Here is a 16415-nt window from a genome sequence, read left to right on the forward strand (position 1 = left end):
ATTAGGAAAAGTAGCCATTTTTACCATTGTGAACTATACATTTCTTTTAGCAATTTGAACTAGCTTATGTCTGAATGGGCAACCTTTGCTTGCTATCACCCTGCTTTCCTTTCCTGTGTTTGTTTGTTTCTGTCTTTCTTTGTTTAAGGAAGAAACCGGGTGTTTTCAGATTAGGAGAGACATATCGGGATCTATAATTTGACCATGGTTTGAACGTTTGTAACATATTTGCGTTTGAATGAATCAATGATGATCACTGATCGGGGTTTGGATACTAAGAGCAAATTGAAGGAACACCGTTACGAGAACGCCCTTATTTAGTTAAATAGCTATTGTGCGCCGTCCTTTTGAGACGGTCCCTACTTCTGACATCATTATCTGTCACGGGGTTGATCTGAGAAGGAGGGGTAGGTTTTTGTTTGGGGGGCTAGAGAAAGATTTTTTGAATCAGAGCTCCTGATCTATTAACTAAAGCAGCATCCAAAGTCTGCAGCCCCTGTTATCCCTGATGCCGGGAGGGGTGAAAAGAACAATAGGATTAATATAATATATATGTACATATATATATACGTATATGTGTAATGTTTTAAAATTGTTTACACCTTGCAGGGAATTGGACCAATAGAAGAATTTACAGTGTGTTTGTCTTGCAAGAGGGGCAAGTAGTTAATAGATTGAAATATAAATCAACTAGTGAAAGAAAAGGGGAAAACATCCTGATTTAGCCATCTCTCCTGGATTTAAAAAGGTGGAAGTATTCCGCGTATGCCGTTTCAGCATCCCTTCAGCAGCGCTCAACTTGTAAGAATACCCAGCCGAAATAGACATTAGGATAAACGAAATCGCAAGACGAAAATAGAACTGGTATGATACGCTATACTGTATTTAACAAGTGCTTATAGCTATATTAATGTATATTTAACTGGAGCCTGAACACTTCTTGAACTTGGAGACAATTTATTTTTACTTTATTAGTACTACCATTTTTTTTTTTTTTTGTGAAAACGGACATACACACGCTTCCTTGTCTCTGAGGAGCCAGTTTCCCAGTTGTTGTCTGGGATTATCCTTTCTGCTGTTCCCCCCTCTTTCTCGTATATATTTCTCGATTTTTGTCCCAAATGAAGGAGCCGGATGCCATTAAACTTTTCATCGGACAAATTCCGAGGAACCTGGAGGAAAAGGACCTGAAACCCATCTTTGAGCAGTTTGGGAAAATCTATGAGCTGACAGTCATCAAGGATAAGTACACTGGCATGCACAAAGGTAAGGAAAATGGCTCTTTTTGTTTTTGAACAAATCTCTCCGTCATATAAAATGGAGGTAAAATTGAAGTAAACACGCGCGCGCACCCTTGCTGTTAGTCTAAATTAAAAGTCATCTTCCAAATACATGATTAACGGACTAAATGTTAAGTAAACTGCTGCACTGCGAAATGTATAAACTTATGTGCCTAACAAGATCACAGAAACTCTCAACTTTGCCCGGTTACGGTATTTTGAATTCACGAGAGCCTCTTAATTGATATGTTGTCACCTTACTATCTGTTATGTTTCTGTCTTTCTGTTAAACACGCGCACAAATGCACAGACGTGTATACACACACACACACACACACACACACGCGTTACAGGTGTGTATATGGGTGAGAGAATGAATCGCTTCCCCCAAAAAAGATTGTTTACAGAACACGCATTTATTTATTATTTTATATATAAAGTTTATCACAAATTAGAAAGATACAAAAACGAAATGTTACACCATAGAAAGCATTCAGTGATTATATGCATTAGGGTAGCCACCTTTTCGAATAACAAAATGGGACATTTTTTGTAGAAACCTCAGATTTTGCAGGACAAAACATACCCACAGCCTGGGCAAAGGACAGAGCTTCACTTTTTTATGCAAAAATAAAAGCTTATAACATTGTAGTTGATTATACAATTTCACATAACATTTAGGTGTTTTAGATACAAAATAACTGATTTGTGCAACTATTAAAGAAAACGTGTGAAATACTGTTTGTCCTAAAATTTCAGGATATTTCTTATTTTTTGTTTGTTTCACAGGGCACCTCTGTCCAAAGAGGGACTGCCCCTCGCAGAGAGGGACAGGTGGTAACTCTAATACAGTGTGTGTGTGCGCGCGCGTGTGTGTTCTAGATATACAGGACTAAGGTGTGACGTCTCACATTCTGTGGGGAGTTTGTGTAAACAATGAATAATATAATGGAGCTCTGTTGAAATGAAAAGTATGCTAAAGAAATATACTAAACAAAGTCTGTGGTACACTACCATGCATCAAATAACATGCTTGAATAGACTGTGGAAAATAATGTGTGAAAACATTACCATGAAATCATTAAATGATTTTTAGGAGCATAAAAACATAACCAGAGGGACAAAAATCCAGTTAAGGATTTGTTAATCTGGTCTTCCATTGATCTGTAGTAATCAGCTGTTAAAACAGGCCACAGAGGAATGAAGAGCAGTATTTATGGCTGAGAGTCTTGTGTCTCCCTGTGCTATATGCGAAATGGGAAGAAAGTCTGTGAGGGCTTCAGAATTAACAGTTGAAAGCAAGCAATCATTTTCCTCATTCTGATTTGATATTGTGAGTTTACTTAAAGGACTGTTTCTTGTTTAATATATGTAATTTAAGCTTTGTAAATATGGCAGCTTTATATTTTGTATTAAAACATACAAATAAAAAGAATCAAAGTATAGGGACAAATACAAAGCAGATCAGAATGTGTAACAGTTTATCAAGTCATAGGTATGCTTCACATAACTGTTGGAACACTGGAAGCATTTAAGTAGAGACTGCAAGCATCTTGATAGCTAATTTGAGAAAACAACTGCAATCTGAGAACACAACTGCAATTTGTATCCTAATGTAACTGCAATTTGTAATAGTTATATAATGCAGAAAGAGTGGTACAGTGCAAAAAATATTAAGGAACTTGATAAATTAATAAAATGGATTACAATCTCTGTCACATCCTGGCCCATTCAGCACCTTGGCTAGTGACTTGTTAGTCCTGACATTTCAATTCCATCAGAACCCTCTGGTACATTCACTTTTTATTTTATGAGCATCACCCCTGATCTCACATATCTTTTCTAGAATTTAATAAAAAACACACTTGTGAATGTATAATTTCTTAATGTGTTTCCATGTTTGCAAATCTGTTTCATTTTCTTCCTCACTGGTAATAATAATAACAATAATAACTGGATTGTTTTTTGTCATTATCCTGTTAAATACAACTGACTTTCATCATCAGATTACTTGCATATTAACTTTGTATTAAAATAGACATGAGCACTTGGCTCCTTTCAAGCAGTATATGTAGGTACATCCAGACAAGAAGCTTGATGGTGTAGGTGTAAGGAGATGAGAAGCACTTTGGTTAATCCAGCCTTTCTTTTTTCATTTTTTCCCATTGTTTCTATTAACACTTGTGTATGCATACTACAGAATTCTTCAGTACTATTCACATGTGGCCCTTTCTTAAGTTCAGCCACCATTTTGTTGCCTTTCATGCATCTCTCACAGAATGTTTGATGCCCACCTTCCATGTGTAACAATGTTTACTGGATAGGGTCATCATGGTCCCACTCAAGTCCTAGGGTCCTGATTGATGATGGCCAGAAGAGAGGTATCCAACATGATAAATGTTAAAGCAGAAATGGTACTTCTTTCTCTATTTCCTCAAGCCAGTATTATCCCAGCAGATGTTAACTGTGGTATTAGCTTTTGTTTTTGGTTGCCTCCTATTAAAGATGGTTGATGTGGTATCTATTAATGAATACCTATTAATGGAATTATCGAAATTTCCAACTCCAGTGGCTGCCTTGTGTTTGGTATACAAGACTGGCATCAGAATGTAGTGTTTATCTCAGTGTTTCAGCAATCTTTATAGTTGCAGCTGTAGTCTATAGTTCTCATATTACCACTTTTCCCTTATTTTACAGCTACATTTGTAAGTTTGTCTTCTAATGCCATACATTAAAAATAATTGACATGTTTGTAGCACTTAGCATTTTCTCTTCATTATTACCACGAGTCATAAACAGATCAGTGTATAAGTTTTGCTTCTCTGGAAATCCCTTGCCTTATGAGTATATTAGTAAAATGTGTGTGTGTGTGTGTGTGTGTGTGTGTGTGTGTGTGTGTGTGTGTGTGTGTGTGTGAGTGTGTGTATGCACACCCATGCATAAATGTGACTGAGTGAGAGAGCTGTGATATGCATTCGGGAAATCTGTCACCGGACATTATTCACTTAAATAAGAAATCAAGACCAGCCACTAAAACTGCAGTAACATTACATTATGGTTTCCTAATATAAAACAGATATTTGATGCCCAAGGCTAAAGTTTCTCCGTGATATCTGTAAGGTCTGCATATAATTCTGAATTTAGAATTTTAGCAAAAAAGGGGAGAGAACCAATTTAAGTTTTGTTATTTTATTATGTATTTGTTTTTTTTTAAACTTTTCTACCAAAAAATAGAAAGCTGTATGCATTTTCTATTATTGCTGTTTTGTTTGCATTCCACTGTCTTGTGGTTGGGGAATTCCTTTTTGTTTTCTATTTTAAAACAAAATGGTATCTGATGAATTAAATAATATTTTCATGCTACAATGGAGTACACTGTGGCTTGAGTCCCTGTTGGTAGTAACACACAGGGGGACTTGAATACAATAAGCTGAAACACAATTTGTACATTATACTATTTATATCTGTACTGTTACATTCAGTTATCCACATTATTTCTTTCAAAACTACATCTATGTGACAAAACTTTCAGTCTATAGAAAAAAATAGATCAAACTGCATCTTTTTCTTATAAATTTATTTTGAGTCTTTCAGCCGCTGCACATAGTGTCTGCAGACTTGGTGGAAAAAAATATTTAACATCCTTACTTTTATCGTGAAAAGTAAAATGGAACCAAAGAACAGTATTCAGCTATGTAGCTGCACAAGTTAATGACTGGAAACCATCACTTTTAATGAAACCGTTAGAATTCTCAGTTCTGCAAACATTATAGAGCTCACAAAATGGCTTAAATCAATAATATCACATTATTAATTTATCTTGGCCAGCAACAGTGCAGTCAGAACCTACTCAGGCAAAACAATGAAAATAAAGATAGCATTTATCAAAATACTGACCACTACTTCTGTGAGGAGTAGTGCAAATAGTGTATATTCCCAGGGACTCCACATTATTTAACTCAACTCTCAATGAGAAGAGACTGCATATCTAAACTTGATCATTTTAGATTTAATACCACATAAGGAATATAATGTACAGAAGTAAAATTAGAGTATTGACTAGAACAAAATAAACAGGGACAACTGTAAAACTGTGGCAAGACCTGGAATAAACAATGGCTGATCACTGCCCTTTCACTCTTCACTGCCTGTGAATGTTTATGTTGCTACTGTGAGTGATTAAGCAGCATCCTACCAGTCGAAGGCATTAACCTCTTCCCTAAAGGGACCGTCACTATGGTGACAATAGTGATTTAAATTTTCTGAAGTATCCCTGCATCTGTTTTGCCCTAAGTGTTTTTGATTACATTGTTTACTGTACTCTGTTGTCATTTCAATACATTGACATGCTGTCATTAATAATAGCTTTGTTGCACATTAGGGGCTGATTTACATCTGTAGTACTTGTCTTTGCCTTGTACCTCATAATTCTCCTAGAAATAGACTAACACAGAGCAGCTCATGATGATTGCGTATTAATGAGACACTGCTATGTGTTTGGAGGTATATCTATTCTTTATGTATTATCCTTTTCAGGTGATATTTTGGGAAAAATGAAATACACATCTTTAGTTATGGTCCTGTAGTCAGCTACTTAAAATATAATGGATATTAGGGGGGGAAAAAAAACAGTAAGTCAGGTTTATTTTCTGGGTGCTTGTTGCATACTAAAGTAATGTCCTAAATCTATAAACAGTGGTTTAATTCAAAAAGAAAAGCATGCTTAAAAAGGCCTTGAAAGGAAGATGCAGGCTGCCACCCCAGTGTTATGGCAGGAATGAAACATGTCAGCTGTTGGGTGAATTTTTTAAATGCTTTTTAAATACTACCATGGAACACCAGAGATGCCTACAGCAAATGTTTTCAGAAAAGTCTTTGGGGTGTATATAATGATCATTGTCTTGGTATAATTATTGCTGTTGACCATAGAAGCAGTAGTTCTCATGCTTTAAAATTTAACATTTTTCTTCTATTTTCTCATCTTTAACATAAAGGTATGCTGTAGTGTGCCCACATAATGCACTCCCTGCAGTAGAAGTCATGATATGCAGGTAGTCTTTCACTGACATATGAAAAAATGCATGTTGCTTAAATAAACCACATTTCTTCCTAATATTAAAACTTTGGCTGATATCATGTGTTTCCCTGCAGCATCGTTAGCAGTCATGAGTGGAAGTGTATATATCTTTCAGCCAGAAGTAAACAATGGGAACAAAGGCAGTGGGAATATAGAGCTTTTGAGTCAAAGGAAATCAACTTTCATGTCAGATGAAGATCATTCGATAAATACATAGCACATGATTCAATATCAGCTATATGTCTGTGTAGAATCCGTCTGAAATATGTACAGAGATTTGTAGTGTTTGTTTGTATTTGCCTTGGGTGGGAAAGTACATAGGATATACATGAGTACATGTGTAAATTAAATATGTTTTGATTCTTTGTTTCATTATGGTTGACCTTTTAAAGAGTTATGTATTTTTTTTTTTTTGCGGTTTATCATTTTCTCCTCCTTGCCCAAGCTGCACTTTGCTTTGACAGTTTACTACCTTCTTTTATATTCAGTCTGTACAAGCCATGACCCATTTACAGGTGCAGAAACTCACTGCATAAATGAAATTACATTGACAGTTGGTATGACAATGTAGTTATTAATGCAGTTACCCAAGTAAAGTTCATTAAAGGTATCTTTATTTGTAGAAAAACTTTTCAATAGCGAGTTTTACGTCTTGATCGATAACACAAACCCCATGTAAGATGTAGTTTAGTGGTACTATCAAAATTTGTTAAAACATATTACATAAAATAAATCACCATGAGAGATAGGAAAGCATAAATAACCCATATGTGATCAGATATTACAAATAAAATAATCTGCAGAAAAATAATAATTTCAGAAAAAACAAAACTGGCAACTTGTCATTAGAAAATAATTTCACATTTGCAGTTATGAAAGTTAATAGTCTGATCTTCATGGTCCTGCTTATTTCACTGAAGCAGGGGTTGGCATCTTTTTATGGGATTTCCACAGAAGGTCTTAATTTTGCAAGGTAAACAACATAATAGAGACCTATTTAATATCAGAAAGGGTCATGCTGCAGCAATACTGCCTCCAAAATTACATGTATAAGACAGCAATACAAATTATATTGTACTGCTGTTTTGTAGGGATATTAGAACTTATCCCTTAATAGTAATTTACAGATATGAAACTACTTATAGGTTCATAGGTTTGTACTAGGCTAATTTATTTATTTAATTCTGTATTTTTTTTTGTGTGTGTATCACTGTCTTGGAATCATATATTTCATCTTTACTTGTAAAGCACATCAGATAGTAAATGCCCATATGTAATCTGAGACTCAAAAAAAGAATTACAAATTATAGTAACATTCTGGTTTCCCATAGAGGCAAGGCATATTTGTGAGAACTCTGTTTTTCATAATTAAAAGTTAGTTGCTTAATTTCTTGAATATTTGTTTTATTATTTACTTATTGTAAATTTATAAATGTTTTGCTAATTAAAATTCACTTTAGAAGAAAAAAAAAATTATTTAGTTGCATACTGTATACCCGCAGTGGTGGTGCTGCGGTGGCGTTGTCGCCTCACAGTAAGTCGCTATCCGGTTCGATTCTCAGATAGAGCGTCTTCTGCGTGGAGACATGCGTGAATGGGCGTACCTTCGTTGAAGGTTGTTTGTCAGGCCTGGCAAGCCGGTGCGTAAACATCAAATGCCAACCATTAGCGGACCGGAGTTCCGACCCCTAACATGGAAAAGCTGAAAGACACAAAAAGTTGCACAATGTGCATGTACCTGAAAGCAAATCTGGTGTCATTAGTGGATACACTATTCAAAGTGACATATAGACATATAAATTTGTGTGTGTCTGTATTGTATGTAATTTATTGTTCTTCTTATCCATAACCTGGGCCAAACACTTAACTTCAGTAAATATATCAATACGTACTACAGCATGTAGAAAAGAGTGCACATATAAATAAATAATAAGGAGTAAAATGTTAACTGAGTTTTGAGTTTTGCAGTGACATTCCATGCACTTCTCAAGAGCATGCCATTTAATGTAACAAATATGGCTGTCTATTTCCTTACTGTGCGGTACAACCACTACAGTATTCAGAGTGGGTAAGAATGAACCATATTATAGCATTATGCTACTGAATGGCGATGCTGAGCTTTGCAACGGAGGATGCATAAAACATTGTAGGAAGTGAGAGAAAAATCTTAGCACATGACCCAGTTCACCAGCCTGAAAACAATTTTGTATTCCTTTGTTTAAAGTAGTGGTCTGCAAAACAACAAACCAGCATGTGTTTACAATGGCTGATAAATACTGTGTATCCTTAGCAAGACATACACCTTTGTAATACTTAGTTACAGAGTGAAGAAGAAGGCATTAAGCTTGGTGCACATATCCTGGTCACACACCCACCTTTCTACATCTGGAATGTGACATGTCAACTTATGGGATGCTCAAAGAAACCTATGTTGGGGGGGGTGCAAAAATTATAAACTTAAAGGAGCAGAGGATTTTCAGTTTTGTGTGTGATGTATAAAGAAGTACATGAAATCAACACATGTTAAAACCTGTGATATGCACTTTTCATTTGTAAATTTAGCTTTATTGTTGGTGATCAGTAATGTCTGGACACACCTCTAACTTTTGGATCCTTATTATCACTTTTTGTGGTTACAATGGAATGTGGAATGCTTTGGTTAAACCCAGTAACTGGACTACTGATTTAACAAATGAATAAATAAAACTAAATTCCCTGTAAATAACTTGTTTGTAGAAATATTTAAGTGGAAGCCTAGTAATTTATTCAAAAACCATCAAATTTCTTGCTACATCACATTAAGAAATAAAATAAGCTTCCAAACCTTCTATAGTGTCCTCAAATCTTTGTTTCTTGTTATTTATTTTATCAATTCTTCTCTCATGAAAGACTCGTATGCCAATATCAGTACTAGCTGTCTGTCTGAGGAGTGTGGTATAGTAGGTTATTCCTCAGTACTAGTTGCCTGTCTGAGGAGTGTGGTATAGTAGGTTATTCCTCAGTACTAGTTGCCTGTCTGAGGAGTGTGGTATAGTAGGTTATTCCTCAGTACTAGTTGCCTGTCTGAGGAGTGTGGTATAGTAGGTTATTCCTCTTCCATTATTTTTCTCCAAATTTTTTAACATTCTTAGTGAAGCTGTATAAAAAAGAAAAAAAAAACATGCCAGCTTTACCAATAAACAACTAATGTGTAAAGACTGCGCCACTGTGCTTTATTAGTTTATGATGCTGGTGTGCTACTGACGAAATGTACCCCTTCCTGATGGAGTTTTTACATTTCTCTCCATATGTTCCGCTGCCATGGATAATAATCTACTTTCTCGGTGCTGAATCTCAAAGAAGTCTGTTAGGCTGGAACTATAGATCATACTATCTTACATTTTTATCATTATGTACTGATGACACATTTGCCTGATTCACGTTAATTTGTTAATTTATTCTCAGAATAGGTAGTGGTTTGGAAAAAAAAACATATTTTTTTAAAGCTCCATTCAGTGAAATAACTATGGAATTCTTCAGCAAGCAGTACAGTCACATAGGTACATCAAGAGACCAAGGCAGTATTATGCCTGGAATTGGTTACTACTATGTTGGAATAACAGAGCAGTAAAATATATATACAAGGATTTCTGTGTACTTTCCCTCCCATTTCTGATATGCGCTCTTATACTGGTATTGCAACCACTCAAGATGTGTAATCCACAAGAAAGGAATATACTCATTAATTAAGAGCTCATCTGTGAGTTGGCATTAGAAAATAACCATAGTCAAACAAGTTTTCCTTTATAGGGAACTGTCTTTAGAAAGGTTTGTGTGATTTGAAAGCACTACATTATCTCAGTAATTTTGTCTGTTTTTATCTCTGTAATCTGATTTTTCAACCTACGCTTTATTTTCTGCTCCTAGTGAGAATGCACACAAAGATAGGTTTAGTATGTTTTTGGCTTTTGTTCTCTGTGCTTTTCTTCATTTAATTGCATCTTGAGGAGGTACACATCAAGAGCAGACAAAAATCTGAAAAACAAGGGTCATGCCTTAGATCAGCTTAGTTCTCCTAATGAGACAAAGCGAGAAGAGGCTAGATATATAGAATCTGAATACATGCATATGGAAGTGATATGCATATATTTTTGAATGTCTCCCATCTATGTCATCAGCACATTAAGGAGTCTGTTTGACAACTCTTTTTTTCTAGAAATGCAGAGATGCAGGTTTGAAACTTAGAACCGTGCTTGTTTACCAGGTAACAGTGTGCAGCTGATGTAATCCATATGTATTATATTTCCTGAAAGTAAGCCTTACATTACTGCAACTATCCTGGCCATGTATGTTAAGGTTCATAGGTGTATAGGTATATGCTAGGCAAATACTCTAAAACACTATTAAGAGCCTACCCACTGCAATTTACCTACTTCCAGAGTGAGGGCCTAGATTGTGTGAATTTGTGGCTACCTATCCATATGTCTAAATTAGATTTAAAGAAAGTGAGAGAGCTGCTTTGTTTGATGTGGAGGTTGGGGCCCGGCACAATTGTTAAGGTGTTTACCTCACAGACACAAGGTACCAGCTTTGAGTCTGAGTGTTGGGAAATTGGCTAGGCTTAAAATGGACCACAAGGGCAGAAAGCCCAGTACTAACCTATGAACCAATAGAGTATGAGCTTATCCTAAAGGTAGGGTGTCCTTTATGAGAGTGAGAGAGAGAGAGAGCGAGAGATCTGTTCTACCAACATGTCCTGCTTACATACCTCAACATGATGCTATGCAGGTAGGTTGATGCACGACCAAAACCATTCAAATGTACAACACAAGGCCAGCAATATATGATCCAGAAGTCACAGAATAAAAGTAATAATACTGAAACTATTGCATATAACTGGCTGGAAACAGCCCTTTATTAGTAAGACAGACCGGTTTCGGCAACCAATGCCTTCTTCAGTGTATCCTGGGTTTTGGGTATCCTGTATTTGGGTTCTGCTTACATACCTCTCAACCTTTATTTTTATTTATTTATTAATTTTATTTTATTTATTTATTTTATTTTATTTATTTATTGACATTTGTTAAGCGGGTTAGTCCAACTGAGCCAGGGGCCCATTTTCTAAAAATAAAAAATAAAAATAAGAGTAAAAAATTAAAACCACCATGAAACACAATAAATTCAACAGTTAGATAATATCTGTACATAGAGTAGGTTAAATGACAATTGACAGGTCTAGCAAATATCACACATGAGGTACATACAAATAGATAAACCATTCAATCAAAAAACATTTTTTTTCTTTTTTTTTTAATAAAGATATATATGAATATATATGCTGTGGAAGTGAGGGGAGATGGAGGTATAAAGGTATATGAGGCAAGCACAAGGAAGTAAAGAGTAGAATAGGAAAAAGGAGTTAAAGTTGGGAAGAGAAGAGGCTAGATCAAGTGGGCTTAGACAAGGGCAGGCCATGTACTCTGAAGAAAAATGTTAAGTTCTTTTTTCAACAGGTGTTTTTGATGAATTGTTCTTTTGTTTTGAGGGAGTGAGTTCCAAGCATGTGCAACAGAGTATTTGTATCGGGACTTTCCTATATTTTTATTGGGTTTATATATGTCAACTAGGTGTTTGCTGGAAGTACGAAGCTGACAATGGGGGTTGTAGTAGGAGACTAGGTTGGAGATGGAAGGGGAGGAAGAAGGGTCATTCAAGATAGAGTGTGTAATGTGAAGTTGGGGTAGAAGTAGTTGTATAGAGAATTCTGGCCATTGTAGTGATTTAAGGGCGAGGTAGTGGGGAGATTTATAGGGGGGATTAGAGGCAAATCTGGCTATTTTGTGATAAGTCTGCTCTAGTTTAGTGATAAGTGAAGTTTGAATATTAGTAAGGACAGGGGAAGCATAGTGAAGACAGGGTAGAAGAAGGGACTGAGCGAGTGAAGGTTTGGAAGAAGGTGACAGAAATTTCTGGTTGCAATAGAGAAGTCAAAGCTTCTGGTAGGTCTTTTTTATACATTGCTGGATGTGAGTATCAAATTTTAGTTCATCATCAGTAATTACTCCAAGTAGTTTGGTATGGGTTTGGGTTTGATGATGGCATTATTAAGAGAGGTGATAGAGAAAGAGTGTTTTGTGCAAAAATATTCGGTGATAAGGTCCCAAGTTAGGGTCACTTTTTAAAATGCAGGTACTATTAACATAACTTCTCAAAATAATCGAAAATCACCAAGAAGAGAAACAGGAGCTGGATGCAATCAGGTTTATTCTGGTACCTCAGCTTACACAGCCTTCAAAGGAATAACCTTTCACCATTAATGCATCTTTTTATACAAAAATTTCATCCTTAATTAATTGAATAATGAAACAATTACATAAGTCACAAGGCTTCAGAATAAAAGGGACCATACACTAAAAATACTGATACATAGTCAAGAATAGTACTTATACAAAAACATTAATACATCTGTTTAGAGTCTGCAAGTCCTCCCTGTGGTCATGTGGGTTTTGTTTGGGTGCACCGGTTTCCTCCAACATTCCAAAGATGTGCAGTAATTGGATTGGAAACTCTAAATTGACCATAGGTGTGAATATACTTGTGAGTGTGTGATGTGGAAGAATTACTGGGGCAGGGCTAGCCACCCAGTGATGTAAACCTTGACTCTACATTGTCACTGTTGAAGTGACACCTGACCCCATGTGCAAAAATGGGAAAAGGGGGTGTAGATGGATGGTGGATGGATCTTGTCTTCTCAATCTTTAATATATGTAAAATCAGAAAAAAATGAAACTGCAATGTTAAATGTATGTGAATTTTTCATGGTTTGCTGTTTTTCAGTAATTATGTCAGACCGCCTTCTTGTACTTTGTTGTATTCCACAGAGTAGTCTTTGCATTTTTGTGTTAAACTGTATGTACTTCCACAGTACTTAATGTTTCTAGATTTGCCAAGGTAGTGTCCACTCCCCTTGCGTTACATATTTGTGAATATTCCTCCCTTTCCAGTCCATTTAGGTAATCACCTCTTGTAAGTATATGTCACTGTTACACGAACTGGAGTGCATAAAGTGCTATATCGTACATAACTAGATATAAGGTCCCCAGATGCTTATAACTTGTAGTGAAGGTATATGTTATATCCACCTTCTGAATACCACATATTTAATTTACCTGACTTTAGTTCAGTTTTTAGGGGTGGTGGTATTTTATTATTATTAGTTGTTGTTATATACTACATTCATATTATTTTCAGTGGTTTAGGAGTCAGTTTAAATTTTTTGATAATCTCTCCCAGTCGACTGCAATATATGCTGTTTTTTTCTTTCCAGAAAAATAAAATAAAATGGTATCTGAAATGAAATACCATTGGTTTTGTTGATAACTGAAAGCTGAGCAGCATTGTTATTATCTTTGTCTTCTTCTTCTTCTTCTTTCGGTTGCTCCCATTAGGGGTTGCCACAGCAGATCAACTGTTTCCATTTCTTCCTGTCCTCTGCATCTTGCTCTGTCACACCAACCACCTGCATGTGCTCTCTCACCACATCCATAAACCTTATCTTATGCCTTCCTCTTTTCCTGTTACCTGGCAGCTTCATCCTTAGCATCTTTTTCCCAATATACTCTGCATCCCTCCTCAGCACATGTCTAAACCAATGTAATCTTGCCTCTCTGGCTTTGTCTCCAAACCTTCCAACCTGGGCTGACTCTCTAATATACTTGTTCCTAATCCTGTCCACCCTCATCACATCCAGTGCAAATCTTAACATCTTCAACTCTGCCACGTCAGGCTCTGACTCCTGCCTTTTTGTCAATGCCACTGTCTCCAACCCATATAACATAGCTGGTCTCACTACCCTCTTGTAGATCTTCCCTTTCACTCTTACTAGTACTCGTCACAATGTTATTATCCTTGTAAACCCTCATTTTAATGGTCAGCACAGTTTGTTTGAAATGTGTGAAAACTAATGTACTCATGCCTTTCAGTTTAAAAAAAATGGATATGTACATTAAAAGCATAATCCTCCAGCATTTCACATACTTGCATTTGAACTAGCTGAAGTTTCACTCAGATGAAATGATACAGATGAAGCTTGCTTCACCAAAAAGGAAAGTGAAGCTTCTGCTAATTGAAGTCTCTGTTGCAGTAGGGTAAGACCCTTGTACCACCATATGAGGGTCTTCACCTCCACATCTCCTTACTTAAATTACCTAAGTTCAGGGTCACACAAACATGGAGAAAGTACAAAAACTTGTTCATAGTGAATAATTTATAGGATGGCATAAAACTGTAACTTATTGTGTAGACAGTTAATTGCTGACCTACTCTTGTGGTCATAGTATCCTACAATAATATTTTGGTTTAAGGCTATGCAGACTAATTTAAGAAATATGAGATTATTAGTTTTGTACATCTTTTTGCTCATTAGCAAAAAAAAAAAAAAAATTGTGTACCCAACACTGCTCATTTTATAAAGAAGTGCCTATTATCGGTTATTGCCTAATGTTACCACTTCATTTATCAACTTATTTATTCATAAAAACATCTATGAAATAAGTCATATTTCTTATGTACAACAAAGACATCTGTTTAGTTTTTAAGCTATTTGAATTTGAATATGGTAACTCCTGCTGCTGTAAATATAAGTAATGGTTAATACTGCAGTCTTAACTGCAATCATTTATACAAGCACTTATAATCTGGTGATGTTGGCAAACCTGTAGATAAATTTATGGAGACAGCACAGTGTGGATAACAAAATATTTCATATTTTTGTTGGATTATAAGGATGTGCACAGGGGATGTGAGGTTTGACATCATTTGCAGTAAGCCTCACTACTACTAGAAGGTCCATTACTTCTCTGCAATGCCCTGCTAGGGAAATATTCTGTTTAGCAAATGACCTTTGTTTTTTATCTTATTGTTTTTTTTTTTTTAAAGTATACTTCAGTTTGTGTCTTTTTTGGAAATGCAAGTAGTCGTTCATAGTGAATATATCACATATTGTACTTTTAAAAATGTCTGCAAATATTCATTATGTATAACTGTTGGTAAATTTGTTGGTGTGTATCTTTGTGCATGTCTGAATATCTTTGGCATGTTTTTGCATGTGTGCTTGTGTTTGTGTGTGTTTGCATATATGTATGTGGGTGCAGGTATGTGTTGAGAGTGTGCACGTTTTAAACTATTTGCCAAACGCAATATGGGGCATTTATAGTACTTGCCTGAATGGAGCTGCAGCTTTCTATTGTGTATTTTATCAGACAGAACATAGGTTTTCATAAAAAAACACTATTGCAGTTTTGAAAGCCTCAAACTGTATTTTTGAGCGGGGCTTTAATATAGGGAGGTTAGTTCCAAATGGATGATATCTTGAATTGAATTTTATAACATTACAAAAGTAATAGTATTTTAAAATAATTCCAACAAGCAATATTTGGCATTGTATTATTTTTCTGACTTGTCTGAGAGAGGACCCACATTTTAACAATATAATGCTATTCTGCAGTAATAAGCACCATTCTTTAGGTCTTGAGCTGTACTTTGACTGGAATTGTGATATGAGGGAGGTGCAAATGGGTGTTCCCATTGTAAGTTCAAAGAGGGTAATTGTGCTTATTGGAATTGTGAACATTTAAATGCCATTAGGGTGAAATATATACTAAATCTGAAACTGCTGTATTGGTGAGAATTCCCCTTTTTCCAAGGCACAGTAATTTTAAAGTCTTAAAGTCTGTGTGTTTATCTGGAAATGTTCTGAACTTCTCAACTTGGTCTCAGATTTCAGCCAGAGAGTTTCTCAGGATTCTTGAGTTCATAGCATCTGTAATTCTCACTATTCCTCTTGCCAGGTTACACTTGAAAAAGATTCAATAGTATACAAAAATCACATGGAAGTAACTCTTGCATCCTCTGGATCTTCTGATATCAATTCAGAGCTTTGTAGAAAAGGAACTACAAGTAAATGCAGGTCTTCCCTTTTCTTCTCAGACTATAAGCCAACATGTAACTGAAGATGCCTCAGATTTTGCTTGGGGGTAGTTACCAGGACCTCTACAGGTGATTACAGACAAAGCCACAGT

At 35.8% G+C, this 16415-nt stretch overlaps 1 protein-coding gene across 4 annotated transcripts in view; it reads left to right on the forward strand.

Moving 5' to 3' along the window:
• The first annotated feature begins 219 nt into the window (after nt 1-219).
• CELF3 (CUGBP Elav-like family member 3) overlaps nt 220-16415 on the forward strand; it is a 1127909-nt gene continuing 1111713 nt past the window's right edge. For 3 of the 4 annotated variants that reach the window (XM_044079943.1, XM_044079945.1, XM_044079947.1), the window contains exon 1: nt 220-1266. In XM_044079943.1, coding sequence (XP_043935878.1) covers nt 1122-1266 — 145 coding nt within the window. In that variant the 5' untranslated portion in view covers nt 220-1121. The remainder of the gene's footprint in view (nt 1267-16415) is intronic. The other variant, XM_044079946.1, reaches the window with a different exon arrangement.

The sequence above is a fragment of the Protopterus annectens genome, chromosome 8.part0 (assembly GCF_019279795.1).
Source record: "Protopterus annectens isolate FY-2018-M chromosome 8.part0, PAN1.0, whole genome shotgun sequence".
In the NCBI taxonomy this organism is placed as follows: domain Eukaryota; kingdom Metazoa; phylum Chordata; order Ceratodontiformes; family Protopteridae; genus Protopterus; species Protopterus annectens.